At 42.9% G+C, this 16,505-nt stretch overlaps 1 protein-coding gene across 3 annotated transcripts in view; it reads left to right on the top strand.

Moving 5' to 3' along the window:
* The window catches only part of HEXD (hexosaminidase D), a 231,832-nt gene that overhangs the window by 189,159 nt on the left and 26,168 nt on the right, over positions 1 to 16,505 (top strand). For all 3 annotated transcript variants that reach the window (XM_086930654.1, XM_086930655.1, XM_086930653.1), the window contains exon 11: positions 1,421 to 1,522. In XM_086930654.1, the coding sequence (XP_086786780.1) occupies positions 1,421 to 1,522 (102 nt within the window). The remainder of the gene's footprint in view (positions 1 to 1,420; positions 1,523 to 16,505) is intronic.

Below are 16,505 nucleotides of genomic sequence, written 5' to 3'. Positions count from 1 at the left end.
TTCACATTTCTCTCAAACTGTCCAAGGTCAGGAATGAGTAGCTTTTTTTGTCTTGTTTTTTTTTCTTTGCATTCTAGAAATGTAGTTTTGTTTATCTCTAGCAGAATTTAATGTCTCAGAATACAATTAACAAAATATATTGAATGCAGTGCTGAAGCCCGATCTGGCCTAATTTGTAAGTAGTGCATCTTTAGCAAAATGGAGAGACTGGAAGCTACTGTATGATGTCACACTCTCTCCGTTTACATTTGTGTAATAACAGCATACACAAATGGAAGTTAAATAAGCTCCTTTATTTTTCAACCAAGCGCTCCCCATCTTCCAAGCAACTGATTTCTCCAACTGTCATTTCTCACATTCTAAAACTTCAACATTTCATGTTCTACTTAAGTCATTACTTCCATTACAAGGGTTTTATTCTCAAAAATATGTTTTAAATAATTCCATGTATCTTCCGTCACGAGATCACTTGTGTCACCTGAAAACATCTGATGACTAGTATATCTCCATTTTTGATCTATTTCTGATTTCTGTTATCAATGTATGTGAGAACTGTTAGAAAGGAATTTGTGCTTTTTTTGGCATGTTTTGAATATAAAGCAAACTACATTTTACCGCACCCGGTTACTGTAATTTATTTACTGGATTAATCGTGAAAGTTGTATTTCAAATGTTTTGAGGTGACACAAGTGGTCACGTGACGGAAAAAACATAGAATTATTTAAAACCTATTTTTGAGAATAAATCCCTTGTAGGCAGCTCTACCTGTTTAACTTACCCAGGCCCACAAGGATAAATTGGGTCGTCCATAGTTGTTATAATATAACTTCCATTATATCACCTCCTCAAAGGGCATAATAGGGGGCATGGCAGGTGGCAGCAGAAGTGACAGGTGGCAAAGGAACTATCGGCAAGGGAGGTGGGCACCGTATGGTATCAAGTGCTAGACAGCACGCGGTCACTTGCCGATGGAAATCCAGCGGTGGGAACGTATGCGCAGGCCAATGTAAAGGTATCTTCCACCACTAGTATGAACCAGCGGGAGTCTTTTTGAGGGCAGATATTGACATGCAGAGTGGTGGATGAGGACAGCATAGGGCTGCAGTGAATTGAATGATGACTCCGCACCACTACCTATCCAGTTGCTGCTAATCGCTTATTACAAGAGTGTAGTGACATCATTTGCAGACAGGTTAAGATGACACAATGAACCAGTAGTAAAAAAAATAACATACATCTACAAACCGGGAAGATTACACAATCAAATTTACAATGAAATAATCTCACGGTGGCTGGCGGCTTGGGTGCCACAAGCTGGCGTGCTCCTCGTGACTCGAAGTTCTAAGTGTTCTCTCACGATGCTTAATTATTACTGATGCATCTTGTCACTTGGGACTCATGATGTTAATTCTCTTTTCAGTTCCTTGATTGGTCTGTTTCCTGGCAGTGACGTCGTGGCACTCGTATCACAGGTTTCGTTGTTCCTAGAAGCATCAGTGGACGTACTTCTTGAAAGGAACATGTGAGTCAGTGTGGTCGTATATTCAGCACTTAACAAATTATATATTTTTATAATATTTCGCCTGCTGCACTTCTTTACAGTCAGGCGTTGTCCTCAGTCTCTTAGCTGCCTGATCCTGAAAATATTAACTGTCGAATGCAAACCACTGCTTAATTCGCTTTAAATATCTACAACGAATGAAATAGGATTTTTTTTAATTAAACCTTTTTTTTTTCGCAAATGTAATGAGGATTTATTTGTTTTAGTCCCATTGTGTTTTGGCTGTGCGTTTCAAACTGGGTAACCAGAACATTTGAGTTTTTAAACAGCTATCTTAAAAAGAAAATCGAATAGTCATCTTTTTATTTGAAACCATCCCAGCTGATTGCGTCATGCAAGGAAACCAGGGGACCTAGAATACACATATTTTAGTTGTTTGTAGAGATAAAACCGATGAGCTTTTGTTTCCAGAAAAAGGTGTGTATATTCGATATTTCATGCCTCGTGTTCTTCCTTCGTAGTGTTCTACCGCTCGGGGAGTGAGTGGAGAGTAGTTGCTAATTAGGTGATTTGGGGCCAGATGTATCAAGATACACTTTTGCGATTCTCAAATAGCGATTTTTAAGGAATCGCTATTTGAGAATTGCAGAATGGTATGTATGTAGAAATTCGCAATTTTTTTGCGAATTCTTAAAATTCCTTAATTGCGATTAGCAAATTGCTAATCGCAATTAAGGAATCATTTTCCATTCATTTCTATGGGCCAGAAGGCCCATAGGAATGAATGTGAAATAATTCTCAATTTGCGATTCGCAATTTGCTAATCGCAAATTGAGAATAATTTCAAGGGTGCAAGGGTGTCCAAAGGACACCCTGTAGCACCCCTAAAATAGGCATGGGTGCACATGTGGTGCACATACATGCCCTAAAATGCAAAAATTGGCATTTTTCAAGAAATTCGCAAATTACCACCAACTTGAAGTTGGTGGTAATTTGCGATTCCTTAGGGACAATTAGCAATTTTTTTTGCATCATACATGGCATTTAAGGAATCGCAAATTTTGCGATTCCTTAAATGCAATTCCAAAATAAGGAATCGCAAATTTGCGATCTCTTATTTTGCACTGAAATTTGCTACATACATAACATTTTGCTCAAATAAGTTCGCAAACGCCAAAATTCTGTGAATTTCGTCGTTTGCGAACCCATTTGAGCTTCATACATCTGGCCCTTGATCCTTGAAAGTACCCACTGGGGCATAGCGAACAATTTGTCCTTTAAGGGTAGTGCAGTGTTGTAAAGCAACGTTTGTGCTGTTTAAATGTGATCCTTGCTGTACAGATGGCACTAGATCCATAGCACATTACTTCCAATAGACAATTCCCGGAGCGAGGCCTGCTGGAGAATGCGCTGACAAGAGGGTATGCTCATACACAACTATTGGTCATGTCCACAAATTGTCCTTTTTTGCAGAGTCTGTTCTAAGACTTCAAGGGCCCTGGGCTGAAAAGGAATGTGTGAGGTCTCTCTCATTTGTATACAACGTGAAATCACATGACATTACATAACAGCGATTGCCATTAACTGAATATTGTTAGATGTCTTTGGAAGAAGGAACTCTTTTTGTGTGGATATCAGCATACATTTTTACACTAATAAAATCAGTATCTATATCTTACATTTCTGTTCTGTGGAAATATGTTCTATTAGTCAAACTGGATAAAAAGGTTTGGCACCCCAAATCGTATATCTTTAATCAGATGTCAACAATTTGCTTCCAGATTAGTGCTTTAGGTATGTATGTGGAATTTATATAGTGCATGCCTAGCCTAAAGTCTGCAAAGTGCTTTACAGGGTCAAACCCAAAGACACAGTTACCATGTGATAGGAGGAGTAGAAAGTTTCTGGACTGTCACTGCATCACTATCTATTTTTTTAAGTTGATATATAAGATTTTTATTGTTTCAAATTATTACAAACCATCCAATATTAAAACCACAGTCAAGATAAAATACATAGCATAGTCATTCAATAACTATAGCAGCATGAGACTTTGTTGGGACCCTGTTTCCCTAAAGTGCAAAGTGCATTGCTAGTCACAGCCAAAGATTTGTCAAAAAAAGACTCTAAAATTATTTAAAACAGTGTGATCTGTCCCAAGGATAACTATAATGTCCACTAATCCAGTTTCTATTGCTCGGTGCGACGAACAACCCCACTAACAACCGTAATGACATTTTATCAACTCACAATGGTGTAGCTCTTACAAATGTTTAAGATACAAAAACCAACACCCTACTAAAAAGTATTACATTTTGACTAAGATCCACTAAGCAAATTCAGCACATGAAACGGCATATACTCCCCGTCCCCTGTAACTATGTTAAAAATACCAATAATGTGATCTCGTCAATAATGCTACAATAATTATCACAGTTCCCTCCCTAAACACCTGTACAAAAATGCTGCCTACAAGTTGCATTCTTAATCACAAAGTAAGCCAGGATTCAAGCACTATATTAATGGATAAATATAGGAGATGTAAAAAAAATTCAAAGCTCCCCATGAAAATGGCAAGCAAATAAAACTCTTGATAGTGCTAATAGTTAAGAGCTCGCTGGCACTAAAGTCAGTAATTGTTTTGCTTCTTTGAGGAATTATACACATTGGGACGATAATTGTGGGCTCACACCACTCAGACAAGTGAAGATAGACGTACGTGTTGCATTGCCTTATGCCAAATTTACAAAACAGGCGTTAAAGCCAAAAACATCTTACATTTTCCAAGATTGGGCAGACACATTATGTGGGTGAGACTTTCCTTCTTAAAGTTACATAAACAGCACTGCTGCTCGGTAGACCCTGTTTATCTTCCAAATTTATAAGCTTTTAAAGAAATTAAGCTGCTTCCAAGTCTTAACAGATTCTTTCCTGACTGTCAGTTTCATGTGAGAGGCTAGATACACGGCTCTCCCCGGCTCTTGATACAGTGAGTTACATAAACTGGCGTGAGCTTTTCCAGACAGTTCTTGAATGTCCAAGGCCCCGGATTGTATCTTCATCGTTTTTAACAACAGCAGCCTCACTTCCAGGATCTGGTGTTGAAATGCCATGGGGAGGAGAGTCCCCATTCCAGAGCCTCGCAGCCATGGTCCCCAGCCATCGCTGAAAGGGCCAAGTAGGGTGGGCAATTTCACATTATCACTGCACAGGACAAGTTCTGTCTTTGGAGACACACTGTGCATGTGGAGACAAAATTCTTGTGCAGACACATCAGAAGATGTTTTTTGTGGAGCAAGGGAACGATGCGTCACATGGTGGATTTTTGCGGTTTCATTCCCAATTCCCTCCTCTAAAGCAAATCATATAGAAAATAACTCTGCTTGAGATTGAGTTTATTGAGTGTAATTGCTCTTCATACTATATTTGAGTTCTAATCCCTTTACCGCATTGAGAGATAAGCCTAGACTGCTCACTTATTGTAAGCGACAAGTTTAGAAAATTAGCTCTCATATCCAAATAGAATGAAATAGTCTTAAGGTTTAAAACACTCTTGGTAAATTAACCCCTTGTACGCTCATGACGAGCTCAGCTCGTCATGAGTTACGCCTCTCGTACGCTCATGACGAGCTGAGCTCGTCATGTAACGCGGGGTTTTTAAAAACTCAGCGCACATCCGGAAAACCTCTAGCGCGCAAGGTGTTAAAGGTGGGTGATCCACTGAAAACTCGAGCCAGGCTTGTGCCAGATGCCTGGCTCTGGCTCAGCTCGAGCGCCTCTTGACCCCCGAGCACAAAACGAGCCATGCTTTCATGTGGCTGCTGCCTGGCACCCAGGCTTTCACCTCATGTGCCACAAAATAAACAGAATATGTTCTATGATAAACCTTTGATGAAACATGGACAAGAAACAGATAATCAGCTAGTGGCCGAATTGCACAGTGTAAAACAAGAAAATCCGGCTTCCCTGCTTGAAGAAATTGTGTGATCCTGGGCAATTAATATATTTAATTAAAATTCCTTTTTCTTCATTATCACGTTTGAGAGAGTCAATTTCAATTTCAAAAGCTTTATTCGATCATAAAAAAACAATCATAAAAGCACATAAATACATCACATCAATACAGGCCAGTTACAATGTTAAGAACTTGCAATCACTAACGGAAGGGGACACATGTTAATATATCATAGGATCAGGTCTTATCAGTTATTTGGTTAATTGTGAAGACCATACTTTTCCTGACGGACACAGATTTCGGAATAAATACAGCTGTAAAAAAACACACATCCGGATCATCAAGTGCAAATAAAAGCCTCATAGCAGTTTTGATTGTGGACACAGAATATTTTTTAAAAAGCGGCTTAAGATAGGCAATACGGAGGTACAGGTACAATGGACAAATAAGTAAAAAGTGCTCAGTGCTCTGCTTCGAGATTCCATCACATGGGCAGGGGATGGATGGGTGCTTTTTTATCGAGGGGAAAGCCACCAGTTTATGTACAATGCCCAGTCTTAACCTGGTTAGGACATACGGGTGGGATTTCTTAGTTACCACTTTCAGATATTTTGAAAAGCCAGAACTATTCAGATTGTTAGAACAGTAAAATTGATGGGTTGTGAACTGGCTGGCGGCCTCACCGCGCAATTAAGCTTTAACCCCTAGATAAATATTTTTAAGCTCCTTTTTTGGGATATCAGTAGCACTAGCAGGGTCTGCAGAGACATTCAGGTCAAATATGTCTCTGAATGATGTTATGACATAATTGAGCCATGGGATCAGATTACAATTATCAAGGCGTAGGCAATCATTAATGATTCTCCTGGTAAAACCAGTTTCTTCCTTAGCCCAAATCGATCGCCAGGCCATTAGCGGTCTTAAACCAATGAGATCCGTTAAAAAGACCAACCCAACTTCCTGATGAGCTAACCCAGTAGGGGCAGATGTTGGAAGACAAAGTAGTCTATTTAAGAAACTGTTTTCCTCCACTTGCAGGTCCCCATGACGGCAATGACCCCAACTGGGGCACATCTATGGGGATAGACATGCAACATATCGTATATACGTCTACTTCCTAGTTTGGAGGCAAATTTAAAGACACCAAAAGCAATTTTACCCATCTTAACCTTAACATTAGATATTTCCTGGGTCCACGTACCATTACTATTAAAAGTGATGCCAAGATAGCAGAATTTATCAACCACTTGAATATTCTGATCTTCAAACTGAAAAGTACGTAATTTCCTGACCTTCTTCCCACACGCCATAATAAAAGTTAATGTTAATGTTAATATAAATTTATTAAGCGCACGCACGCCCAGGGGCTTCATGGGGCTATAGAGGAGACACGGCACACCGGTTAGAGACAGAAATGGGACAGCTCAGCAATACGCCTGGGAAAAGAGCCAGGTTTTAAGAGAGCGTCTGAAACGCAGGATGTTATCGCTCAGTTTTAATTGAAGAGGAAGGGAGTTCCAGAAGGTGGCTGCAAGATGGTCAAAGCAGCAACCTCCGAGACGCTTCCTCTTATAAGAGGGAATGATCAGAAGGGATTTATGAGCGGATCGAAGATTGCGGGAAAGGTCATATCTGTTGAATAGATCTCTGATAAACTGAGGGCCAGAATCATGCAAGGATTTAAATAGAATACACCCAGTTTTGAAGGCTACTTGCTGCTCAATGGGCAGCCAATGTAGCTGTTTCAGCCCTGATCTGATAGACTGCCTTTTAGATAGGTTCAGAATAAGTCTCGCTGCCTGGTTTTGGACCAGCTGGAGACGTTTTAACTCTCCAGCTGGAAGCCCGAGGTAGAGGCTATTGGAAAAGTCTAGTCTGGACAAGACCAGAGAAATGACAATCTGAGTAAGGGCAGCCGAGGAGAAAAAGCAGGCAATTTTCTTAATTTTCTTCAGTTGAAAGAAGCAGGATGACACAACTGCACCTACCTGTCTCTTCAGGGAGAGATCCTCGCTGATAAAAATCCCCAAGCTCTTGACTGAAGCTGACTTGAACGGAGGGACTCCCATGCTAGATGGCCAGAAGCTAGGGTTCCAGCTAAGTACACTCTGCCCAGGCAAGACCAATTCGGTCTTGCCAGGGTTAAGTTTCAGATGATTGCAGCTCATCCAGCATCAGAATGTGAGACATGGTGTTTTGAAAATCTTCCACTGAATCCTTGGTGTTTAAAGGAAAGATGAGCTGCAAATCATCTGCATAATTGAAGATGGTAACATTCGCATCCCTGAGGGAGTACAGAAGAGGGCGCAGGTATAAATTAAAAAGCAAAGGTGATAATGACGAGCCCTGAGGTACTCCACAGGTGGTAGGTATAGTGGGAGCTGTAAATGAGCCCAATCTGACAGATTGAGTGCGACCAGTGATAAAAGAGCGAATCCAGCTCAGTGCAGGGCCCCTTAGACCTGCTTGCTCGACACGGTTGACCAAGATGTCATAGTCAACCGTGTCGAACGCCGCCGATAGGTCCAATAGTACCAGAGTCTGGTGGATCCCCCTATCAGCGTTCCGCCTCAGGGTATTCTGCACCGCGAGGATGACCGCCTCAGTAGAGTGACAAGGGCGGAAACCCGCCTGATTGGGTGCAAGATACTCTGATTCTTCAACAAATTTGGAGACACTATCACAGACGTGAGCCTCCAAAAGTTTGGCACAATAAGGCAGCAGTGATATGGGCCTATAATTAAGAGGGTCCAACGGGTCAGCTCCGACTTTTTTTAGCAAGGGAATGAGGAGAGCTTTTTTAAGGTTGTCAGGGACTTTACCCTGTGAGAGGGATCCGTTCAGCATGGAAAGCATGCCCTCCGGGATGGTCGTTCCCACCTCCCTCAAAATGTGTGGGGGACAGATATCGTCAGTTGATCCTGATTTTACCCTGGCAAAAAGTTTGGATAAGATGGCACCATCAATGAGGGGAAAAGATTCCAGGATAGAAGGGTTGTAATAGGTGTCAGATAGAGGGGAGGAGGACGGAGTGATGAGGATACTTTGTTTTATAGTACAGATTTTGTTAAGGAAAAAGGAATTCAAAGAGTTGCAGAGGTCCTGGGTAGGGGCCACAGGTTGAGAAGTCCTGTCACTGCCACTGAGATTTTCCACGATGTGGAACAATTCTTTTGATTTATTGCGGGAGTTAAGGATTTTTGCCGAGAAATAATCAGTTTTGTGTTTTTGGATAATTTTCTGATAATCCTTTCGGGCCCTGCAGTAATTGGCTTTGTCTAATTCAGAGTATGCTGTTCGCCACTTCCGCTCCTTTTGACGAACTTCAAGTTTTAAGGCTTTAAGGTGGGGTGTAAACCACCTGTGAGCGTCATTGGGGCGGGAGCGGGGAAAATTAGAGCAAGGAGCATGCACATCGGCTGCCTGAAGTAGCCAGTTGGAAAAGGCTTCTTCGGTCCCATCAATATCCTGATCTAATGGGGGGAGGGATAAAGTAAGAGTATCAATAAAAGCGGAAATGTCAACGATTTCCATATTCTGACTTTCCCTCCTTTCAAAGAAGGCTGTATTTGATTTTTTTCAATGGTGATAGTAAAATGTATCAGAAAATGATCCGACCAGATGCAAGGGGTGATGGAATTAATAGCCAGAGGAATGTTCTGTGACCAAATTTGATCAAGGCTGTGCCCTTTTTCATGGGTGGGTAGATGTATTTGTTGGGTCAGATTCATATCTAATAGGGACTCTTTCAACGCAGCTGCCTGAGCATCCAGCTCAGTGGAGATCAGCCAGAGATTGAAATCGCCCAGCAGCACGATTTTTTTGTGATTAATTATTAAAGGAGCAAGATGTTCTGCTAAGGATGCCGCAAAAGTGGGCATATTTTGAGGGGGACGGTAAATAAGGATCATAAGTAGTGATCCGCTGTTGGTGTCCATTTTGAAGGTCATATTCTCAGATCCTATGAGATCAAAGGACGGTAAAAGAGAGAATTTGTGTGTGTTGTGAATAATTGCTGCAACACCCCCACCCCTTTTGTCGGCAGGTCTGTTAACATTAAGAATATAATAGTCAGAAGGAACTGCCGCCAAAATATAAGGTAAGGAGTCTGCATTGAGCCAAGTCTCTGTGAGGAGTAAAAGGTCGGGTTGCTCGGCCTGAAGCAGGAGAAATATGTCCATGTGATGTTTGACCATGGATCTAGTATTTAAATAGTAACATTTGAGAGTAATCTCTGGATCAGGTGCGGGAGGAGGAGGATTGAGGTGCGTGGGTTTATTAGCCGCGTATTTAGGGTTCAGGATGCCATATGTGGCAGCGCGCTTGAGTGCGTACGCAGGTAGGGCTGGTCCCGGGCTATCTGGAGGTCTAAGTTGCAGCAAGTCCAGGGAGGAATAGGAGTAAGTTTGACCAGGGGTTCTGGCCCCGGGCCCCGGACTGCCGCTGACGGGCGCAGACGGGCTTGCCTTAGGCGCTCTCTCTGCGCTCGTCCGCTGCGCTTCCGTTGGTGGCACATTATGTAGAGGAAAGGGGGGTATGGCCTACAGGGGGCGTGGCCTCAGTCCTCGCCGGCTTTGGCGTTTTCAGAGGAAATAGGTGGTCTGCGAGCGAGCGATAAATCCGCTACTAGCTGTGCTCTATGAGAGTGCCCTGGCGCTTTGCTAGCGCGTGGTAACTTATTAAGGTCAGCAAACAGAAACAATTTTATAAAATAAACAATTTAAAAACCTCCCGGCTTCGGCCTCAGGAGTGCTCGTGTAACTGACCAGAGCGCTTGTAGTCAGCGCTTTTAAGTCATGCGTCAGGGGGGCGTGGCCTACAGGGGGCGTGGCCTCAGTCCTCGCCGGCTTTGACGTTTTCAGAGGAAATAGGTGGTCTGCGAGCAAGTTTTAGAGTTATTAATCTTTAATTTTCTCCCCCTAATAAAATCTGAGAATCTGTCCATCAGTCTCTGCAGACCGATAGGGGTTTTGGAAAGGAGGAGCGTATCATCTGCATAAAGCAGCACGGGGGTCGCATGGCCCTCAATTAACGGTGCATCAGAATTGACTGATTTCAGCTCTATATCGATAGCATTGATGAAAAGGGTAAAAAGGAGTGGGGCAAGAACGCATCCTTGTCTGATACCTGATTTGACTTTGATGTCATTAGTGCATTCCCCGGCTTGACCAAATCGGATCCGGGCTGATAATTTGGTGTATAATCTGGCCAAAAAATTGATGATGGCAACTGAGAGAGAGTCTTCAAATACGTGCATTCAGGATGTGCGTTATACACAAACCTCTTGTGTTTTTTTGTTTAGTAGACTGGAATGTTGCTCCGTCTGCAATAAAATCTACACCATATATATAGGGTACACATGACCGCTTACTTGCCTTTTAGGTCAATAATGGTAGTGTAAAGAGCGAGGTGGTGCAGAAATGCTTTTAAGTTGATGCTTAAAAACGATCACTTTTAATGAATACTTCTCAATGCAGTGATATAATCTGACGTACTGAAACGCATCCACATGTTAAAGAATATTATTTTTTTGAATTTTGAAATGACTTCATCATATTTTAACATGATACTTGTTGCATGACTTGCAAGCTAAATATTTTCAGGGCTTGGCTCGAGCACAGGCTCATAGAGCTAAGTCAGACCCTTGGTTCAGCTCTAACTCTGCTGTCCCTCTTAATTGATTGGCCTGCCCACCTCTAAGGTAAATGTCAGTATCTGCCTCATAGACTGTTCAGTAAGTGCCCACGGCCACAGCACCTGGTCCAGTGGGTACATTTTAGCCTTTGGCCTAAAATATTCAACATCTAATCTCAGCTTTATAAGGGAAATAAACACTGTGTTTAAAGATAGGCAGGGCCCATTAACGGAGTGACTGTTCCCTGGGAGGAGCAGCCCCTTCACTTTGCTATCAAAATATTGGGCACCGTTGTTGTGGTCTAGTGAACTAGTTGGAAATTTGGAACCAGGAGATGTGGTGTTTAATCCCAGCCTCCCATTTCCAGTGACGTCAGGCATCTACGGAGATTAGGGGCGGGCGCATGCAAAAATATTTTAAAAATAAAAAAACGTACTTGAAGATGAACACGACGTCCTCTGCACACAACGTCTTCTTTCTCAGACTGCAGCCCGGCCAACAGGAAACTTACTTTGCCAATCCTAGGTCTGCTCTCACCAGCATGGGAGCAGCGCTAGGATTGGTGGGAGTGGCCTGACTTGGTGCTCCACATCGCTGTGGAGGATTTGGCTTGCTCTAACTCACCTGTCTAAAGACAGCTGGGTTAGAGCTGTTTAAAGTGCGCATGTGTGGCTGGCCATTGCAAGACGGCCAGCCAAAAAGACATGTGCACTTTAAACAGTGCTTTGCCAGCCCACCCTCCTCCATGTTGCTGTCACTCAGCAGCGGCTCCGCCCCCGTCCTGACGCTCTGTTCAGGATGGAGCATGAAAAATAAAATGGTAATAACTTACCATTTTATTTTGCATTTCTGGGGGTAATTTACGTGGGGTGACACTCCTCCACTTCAACGGAGGAGTCGCCCTTGCATATGAGCCCAGGAAAAGCTAAGGGGTGTTAGCCAATTACCATTTAGGAGGAATTGGCTATCTGGGAGTGTACAAGAACAAGTGGCATAACAAAGGGCAACTTTACCACTTCCACTTTAAACATGGAGATGTCAAGTAGGCCTTCTCCTGTTTATTCCCAGGGCCCTCCCAGACTGCCAGGCTCCAGTTTTAGTAGGAGGATAATACAGTGTTGCCTCTGTTAGGTCAATGGTTTAGGAGCTGATGACAGGCCTGACTGATAGCAGCGTAGGTTCACCACCTTGAAACCTTCTGCAAACACTTCAGTGCTTGTCAATTACAGACCGATCTCCCTTCTTCCATTCCAGGTCAAGATTTTAGAGAAAATAGTCAAGAGACACCTTCCCGGAAACCTCAATGACCACCAACTACTTGGCACAACTTAGTCTCAACTACAACATGGAAACTGTCCTCATTTCTGCAACAGATGACGTCCACATGACTCTCGACAGAGGAGACATGGCGGCCCTCATCCCTTTGGACCTCTCCACATTTGACAGTCTTCAAACCCCTCCTCATCCAACGCATACACAACATCAGCATTCAGATGACTCTGCTCCTTCCTGACTGGAATGACCCAGTCAGTCAACCTTGTACCGTACACCTCAGACACGCGTAATCTCATCTACAGAGTTCTGCAAGGAACCTCCCGGAGCCTGACCCTTTTCAAAGCATACCTGATCCCTCTAACCTGCATTGTCCGCACCCACAATATCAACGCCCTCACCTGTGCTGATGACATGCAGCTCATTCTCTCCCTCACTGACAAAATCAAGTTCAATGCTCAATGCTTGCATGACTGATGTCATCCACTAGGTAAAACCCAGATCTTTTGAGCTGATAACCAACATGACCAAAATTGTGATCTTCAAGACGAACATATCACAGGGGGATTCTGCCAGAGCCAGGACTGAGACCCCACCCCCACCGCCCTTGCCAAGAACCTTGAGATCATCATCAACATCTAGCTCAACATAACCACCCAAGTAAATGCCTTCACCGTCTCATGCTTCCATACCCTGAAGATCCTGAGGAAGATTTTTAAATGACTTCCAATCAGCACCCTGAAAACCGTCACACATGCCCTGGTCACAAGCAAGCTGGACTACGGGACCACCTGCTATGCTCGGATCAACAAAAACACTCCTCAGATGCTACACACCTTTTAGAACTCGGCGGCCAGAATCACTCTCAACCGCCCAGGCTGCACTCACATCACATCACACCCGAAGGAGCTCTCCTTTCACAAACTAGCACAATTCAAACTCTTCACCCACACTTTCACTGGCTCAGCACACCTCAAAAATCGAATCTCCTTTCACAAACCTTCAAGACAGCTCCGCTCGTTCGAACTCCTACTTGCACAAATCCCTCACGAACGGAATAACAGATCTGGTGGTTGAGCCTTCTCTTACATTACTCCTAATACATTGAACGACCTGGCTCTACACATGAGAAGCTCCTCCTCACTTTTTGAAATCAGTAAGAAACTGAAGACCTGACCTTTCAAGTAGCGCCACTAGGCCCCTAGGTGTGCCCAGATCCACAGCTGCTCAGTGCAAGGATACTCTCCCAGGTGATAGTGTGCTCTACAAAACATAACATAACATAACAAACATGGGCTTCTCTGTAATTTTACTGTAAGGTGAAGAGAAAATGCTGCAAAAGGAGGGGGGCTGTAAGAAAATAATTAGTATTGGGTGGTTGCCTTTCTTCAATATCTGGCCAGTGCACAAGACATATCTGGGACGTCCTCAGAACATTCCTAGACTTGGGAAGAATGCATGTGAAGAAATCGTCCCTACTGGAAGCAGAAGCAAGACTTCTGACTCCTCCTGTAAAAAGACAACTCACATAAGTACTCAAGGACAAGAGCTTTTCATTGTCTAAAGTTATTTGAATCAACTCAGTCTGGAGTGGTCATTCTATAGATTCAACTGAATCCTGAAGGTAATGTCCCCTCCAGGGTAGGGAAACAGATTCCAGGAACCTGGATTGATACAAGGGGAATAATGGGTAAAATGCTCTCATAGTACTAAGAGAGTGAACGTTCTCTGTAATTCATTCCTCACCTTCCCAAGTGGGAGGCTTTTAAAATGAAATGATCTAATCCAGTTTGCAGATGATAGTCTGTACCTCCAGCGGCAAGTTCAGAGAAGTGGTGATAACTCCCTCTGATGGTCGTTTGTAAGCAGGCATAGTGCACTACAGTGTATTCAGTCAAAAGGAACCTCCAGTCATAGCTTCACTGGATCAACGTAATGCGGGCAGGAGAGGGGTCCAAAAGAAAGAGGAACATGTATCAAGAACACTTTATAAAGAGGAAGTAAAGTAAACCTGGAACTGGAACACGCTCAGTGTAATGTCTTAATATCTAAACAGGCAAGACAGGAAAGCCAGAGCAGGTCTGGTCAGCAGAGGCAGTCTTAACCAGTCCTCTCTTATACTGAGGACGTTTCTGAGACAGAGCCTTCCTGTGGCCATTCCTTTTTATAGGCCTTCTCATGATTGAAAATTGATTTCATGTTTGCTGGCTGTGCTTGAGAAAAACAGGAGCACCGACCTGAGTGACCTGCAGTAAGCACATAATGGTTTTCGGCTAATGGCTTCCAGTTCCTTGTGTGGTGCTACTGTATCTTGGAGCCTGTGCTGAGTAATCTGCCACGAGTTAACGACCCAAGTTTCCATTGTGCATTGCATTGCTGCTGCTTTCTCCAAATGTCCTCTCTTCCCTTTTAACCAGATCTTGTGGGTGTATGTTTATGTGCTTTCTGCAATGGTAGGATGAGCACAATGGTGCACGGTCCTAACACATATAGGGCCTACAGATATATTACCAGAATAGCATAGTAATAAGATTGTGCTACACAAATACTGTAGCCCGAACGACTAGAAAAAAATAATTCCATATACTAGTACATTTAAAACATAGCGGTGTATACTTTTGTTCTTGATATATCACACTAACAATGTATATAAAAGGAATGGGATCAGAAATACCACAAAGCAGCAATGGCACTTTAGACAGGCAGGTAGTGCTTCCAGAAGTGGCACCTGCCTTTGATGATGAAGTGAGTAGATTATAGGGGTGAGTGATGGATTACTGTGTGAGAAGAGAGTGAAGAAAAAGCGTGACTGTTAGGTACTCATTGGAACTGTAAAAGAAGGGAGAGACGTACCTTTCTGGTTAAGACTAATGATGGTCGGTCATCTTTAGAGTATAGCATTGGTAAGCACATAGATAACTAGGCACTAGAATTGGGGTCAGAATCAATAAGAATGTTTGAATCCGATGGGAACATAACAACAAGAGAGGCATATGCAACTGTGAGGGTATCATTTCTAAAACAATCAGCAATTCTGTATTCTGCATATGTCAGAGAAAGTGTGTTTGAAGAGTGAAAACATGCAAAAAAGAAATGTACTCAGTTTAAGCTATCAATTGAGATATCTCAAGCAATACCTCATTGCTAATCAACGCAGCGGAGAGTCATTCTCTGGTCTTTCAATGGTGAGTAGGATGTGTCCCTATCTTAGGAGCTAGATTCCAGCTTTAGATCATGCTCATCTTGTCTGAAGAAGATGTAAGTGGGGTGCACTTCTGGGGGGCCTGGCATCAGTAGCATCAGCTCTCCACAAGTACTGTTGAGATCCTTAGATAGTTCAATTTCAGTCTGTTCCAGTGAATTAAGGAGCCCTTCAAAATATTCAGGGACAGAGCATTCACCGACTTTGACATCTGTCCTCCTCACACCTGGAACTATGAAACTTCAGAACATATCATGAACACTTCCTGGGAGATCATACAGGTATTATACTCCCCTTCTCCAGTGACAATTTTTATTGCTCTCAGTTCCGTCATGATACCATCCACAGTAACTTCTAGGATCTTGAAAGCAGAGCTGTAGCAGGAGATGCAATCACCATAAACCGTATTAGAAAAACAATTGTCTTGGAAAGTTGAAAATAGACATCAGTGGTCATAGCAATGCAAAGCCTCACAAGTTGGAAGTAGACATCAGTGGTCATAGCAATTCAAATTCTCACAAGTTGGAAGTAGACATCAGTGGTCATAGTAATGCAAATCCTCACAAGTTGGAAGTAGACATCAATGGTCATAGCAATGCAAATCCTCACAAGTTGGAAGTAGACATCAGTGGCCATAGCAATGCAAATCCTCACAAGTTGGAAGTAGACATCAGTGGTCATAGCAATGCAAATTCTCACAAGTTGAAAGTAGACATCAGTGGTCATAGCAATGCAAATCCTCACAAGTTGGAAGTAGACATCAGTGGTCATAGTAATGCACATCCTCACAAGTTGGAAGTAGACATCAGGGGTAATAGAAATGCAAATCCTCACTAGTTAAAAGTAGACATCAGGGGTCATAGCAATGCAAATCCTCACAGGTTGAAAGTAGACATCATTGGTCTGGCAATGGAAATCCTTGCATCTACATGCAACAAGT

This window comes from Lissotriton vulgaris, chromosome 7, assembly GCF_964263255.1.
Source record: "Lissotriton vulgaris chromosome 7, aLisVul1.2, whole genome shotgun sequence".
NCBI classification, from domain to species: Eukaryota; Metazoa; Chordata; class Amphibia; order Caudata; family Salamandridae; genus Lissotriton; species Lissotriton vulgaris.
The sequence above is the reverse complement of the archived record's forward strand: the minus strand, read 5'-3'. Positions and strand labels throughout refer to the sequence as shown.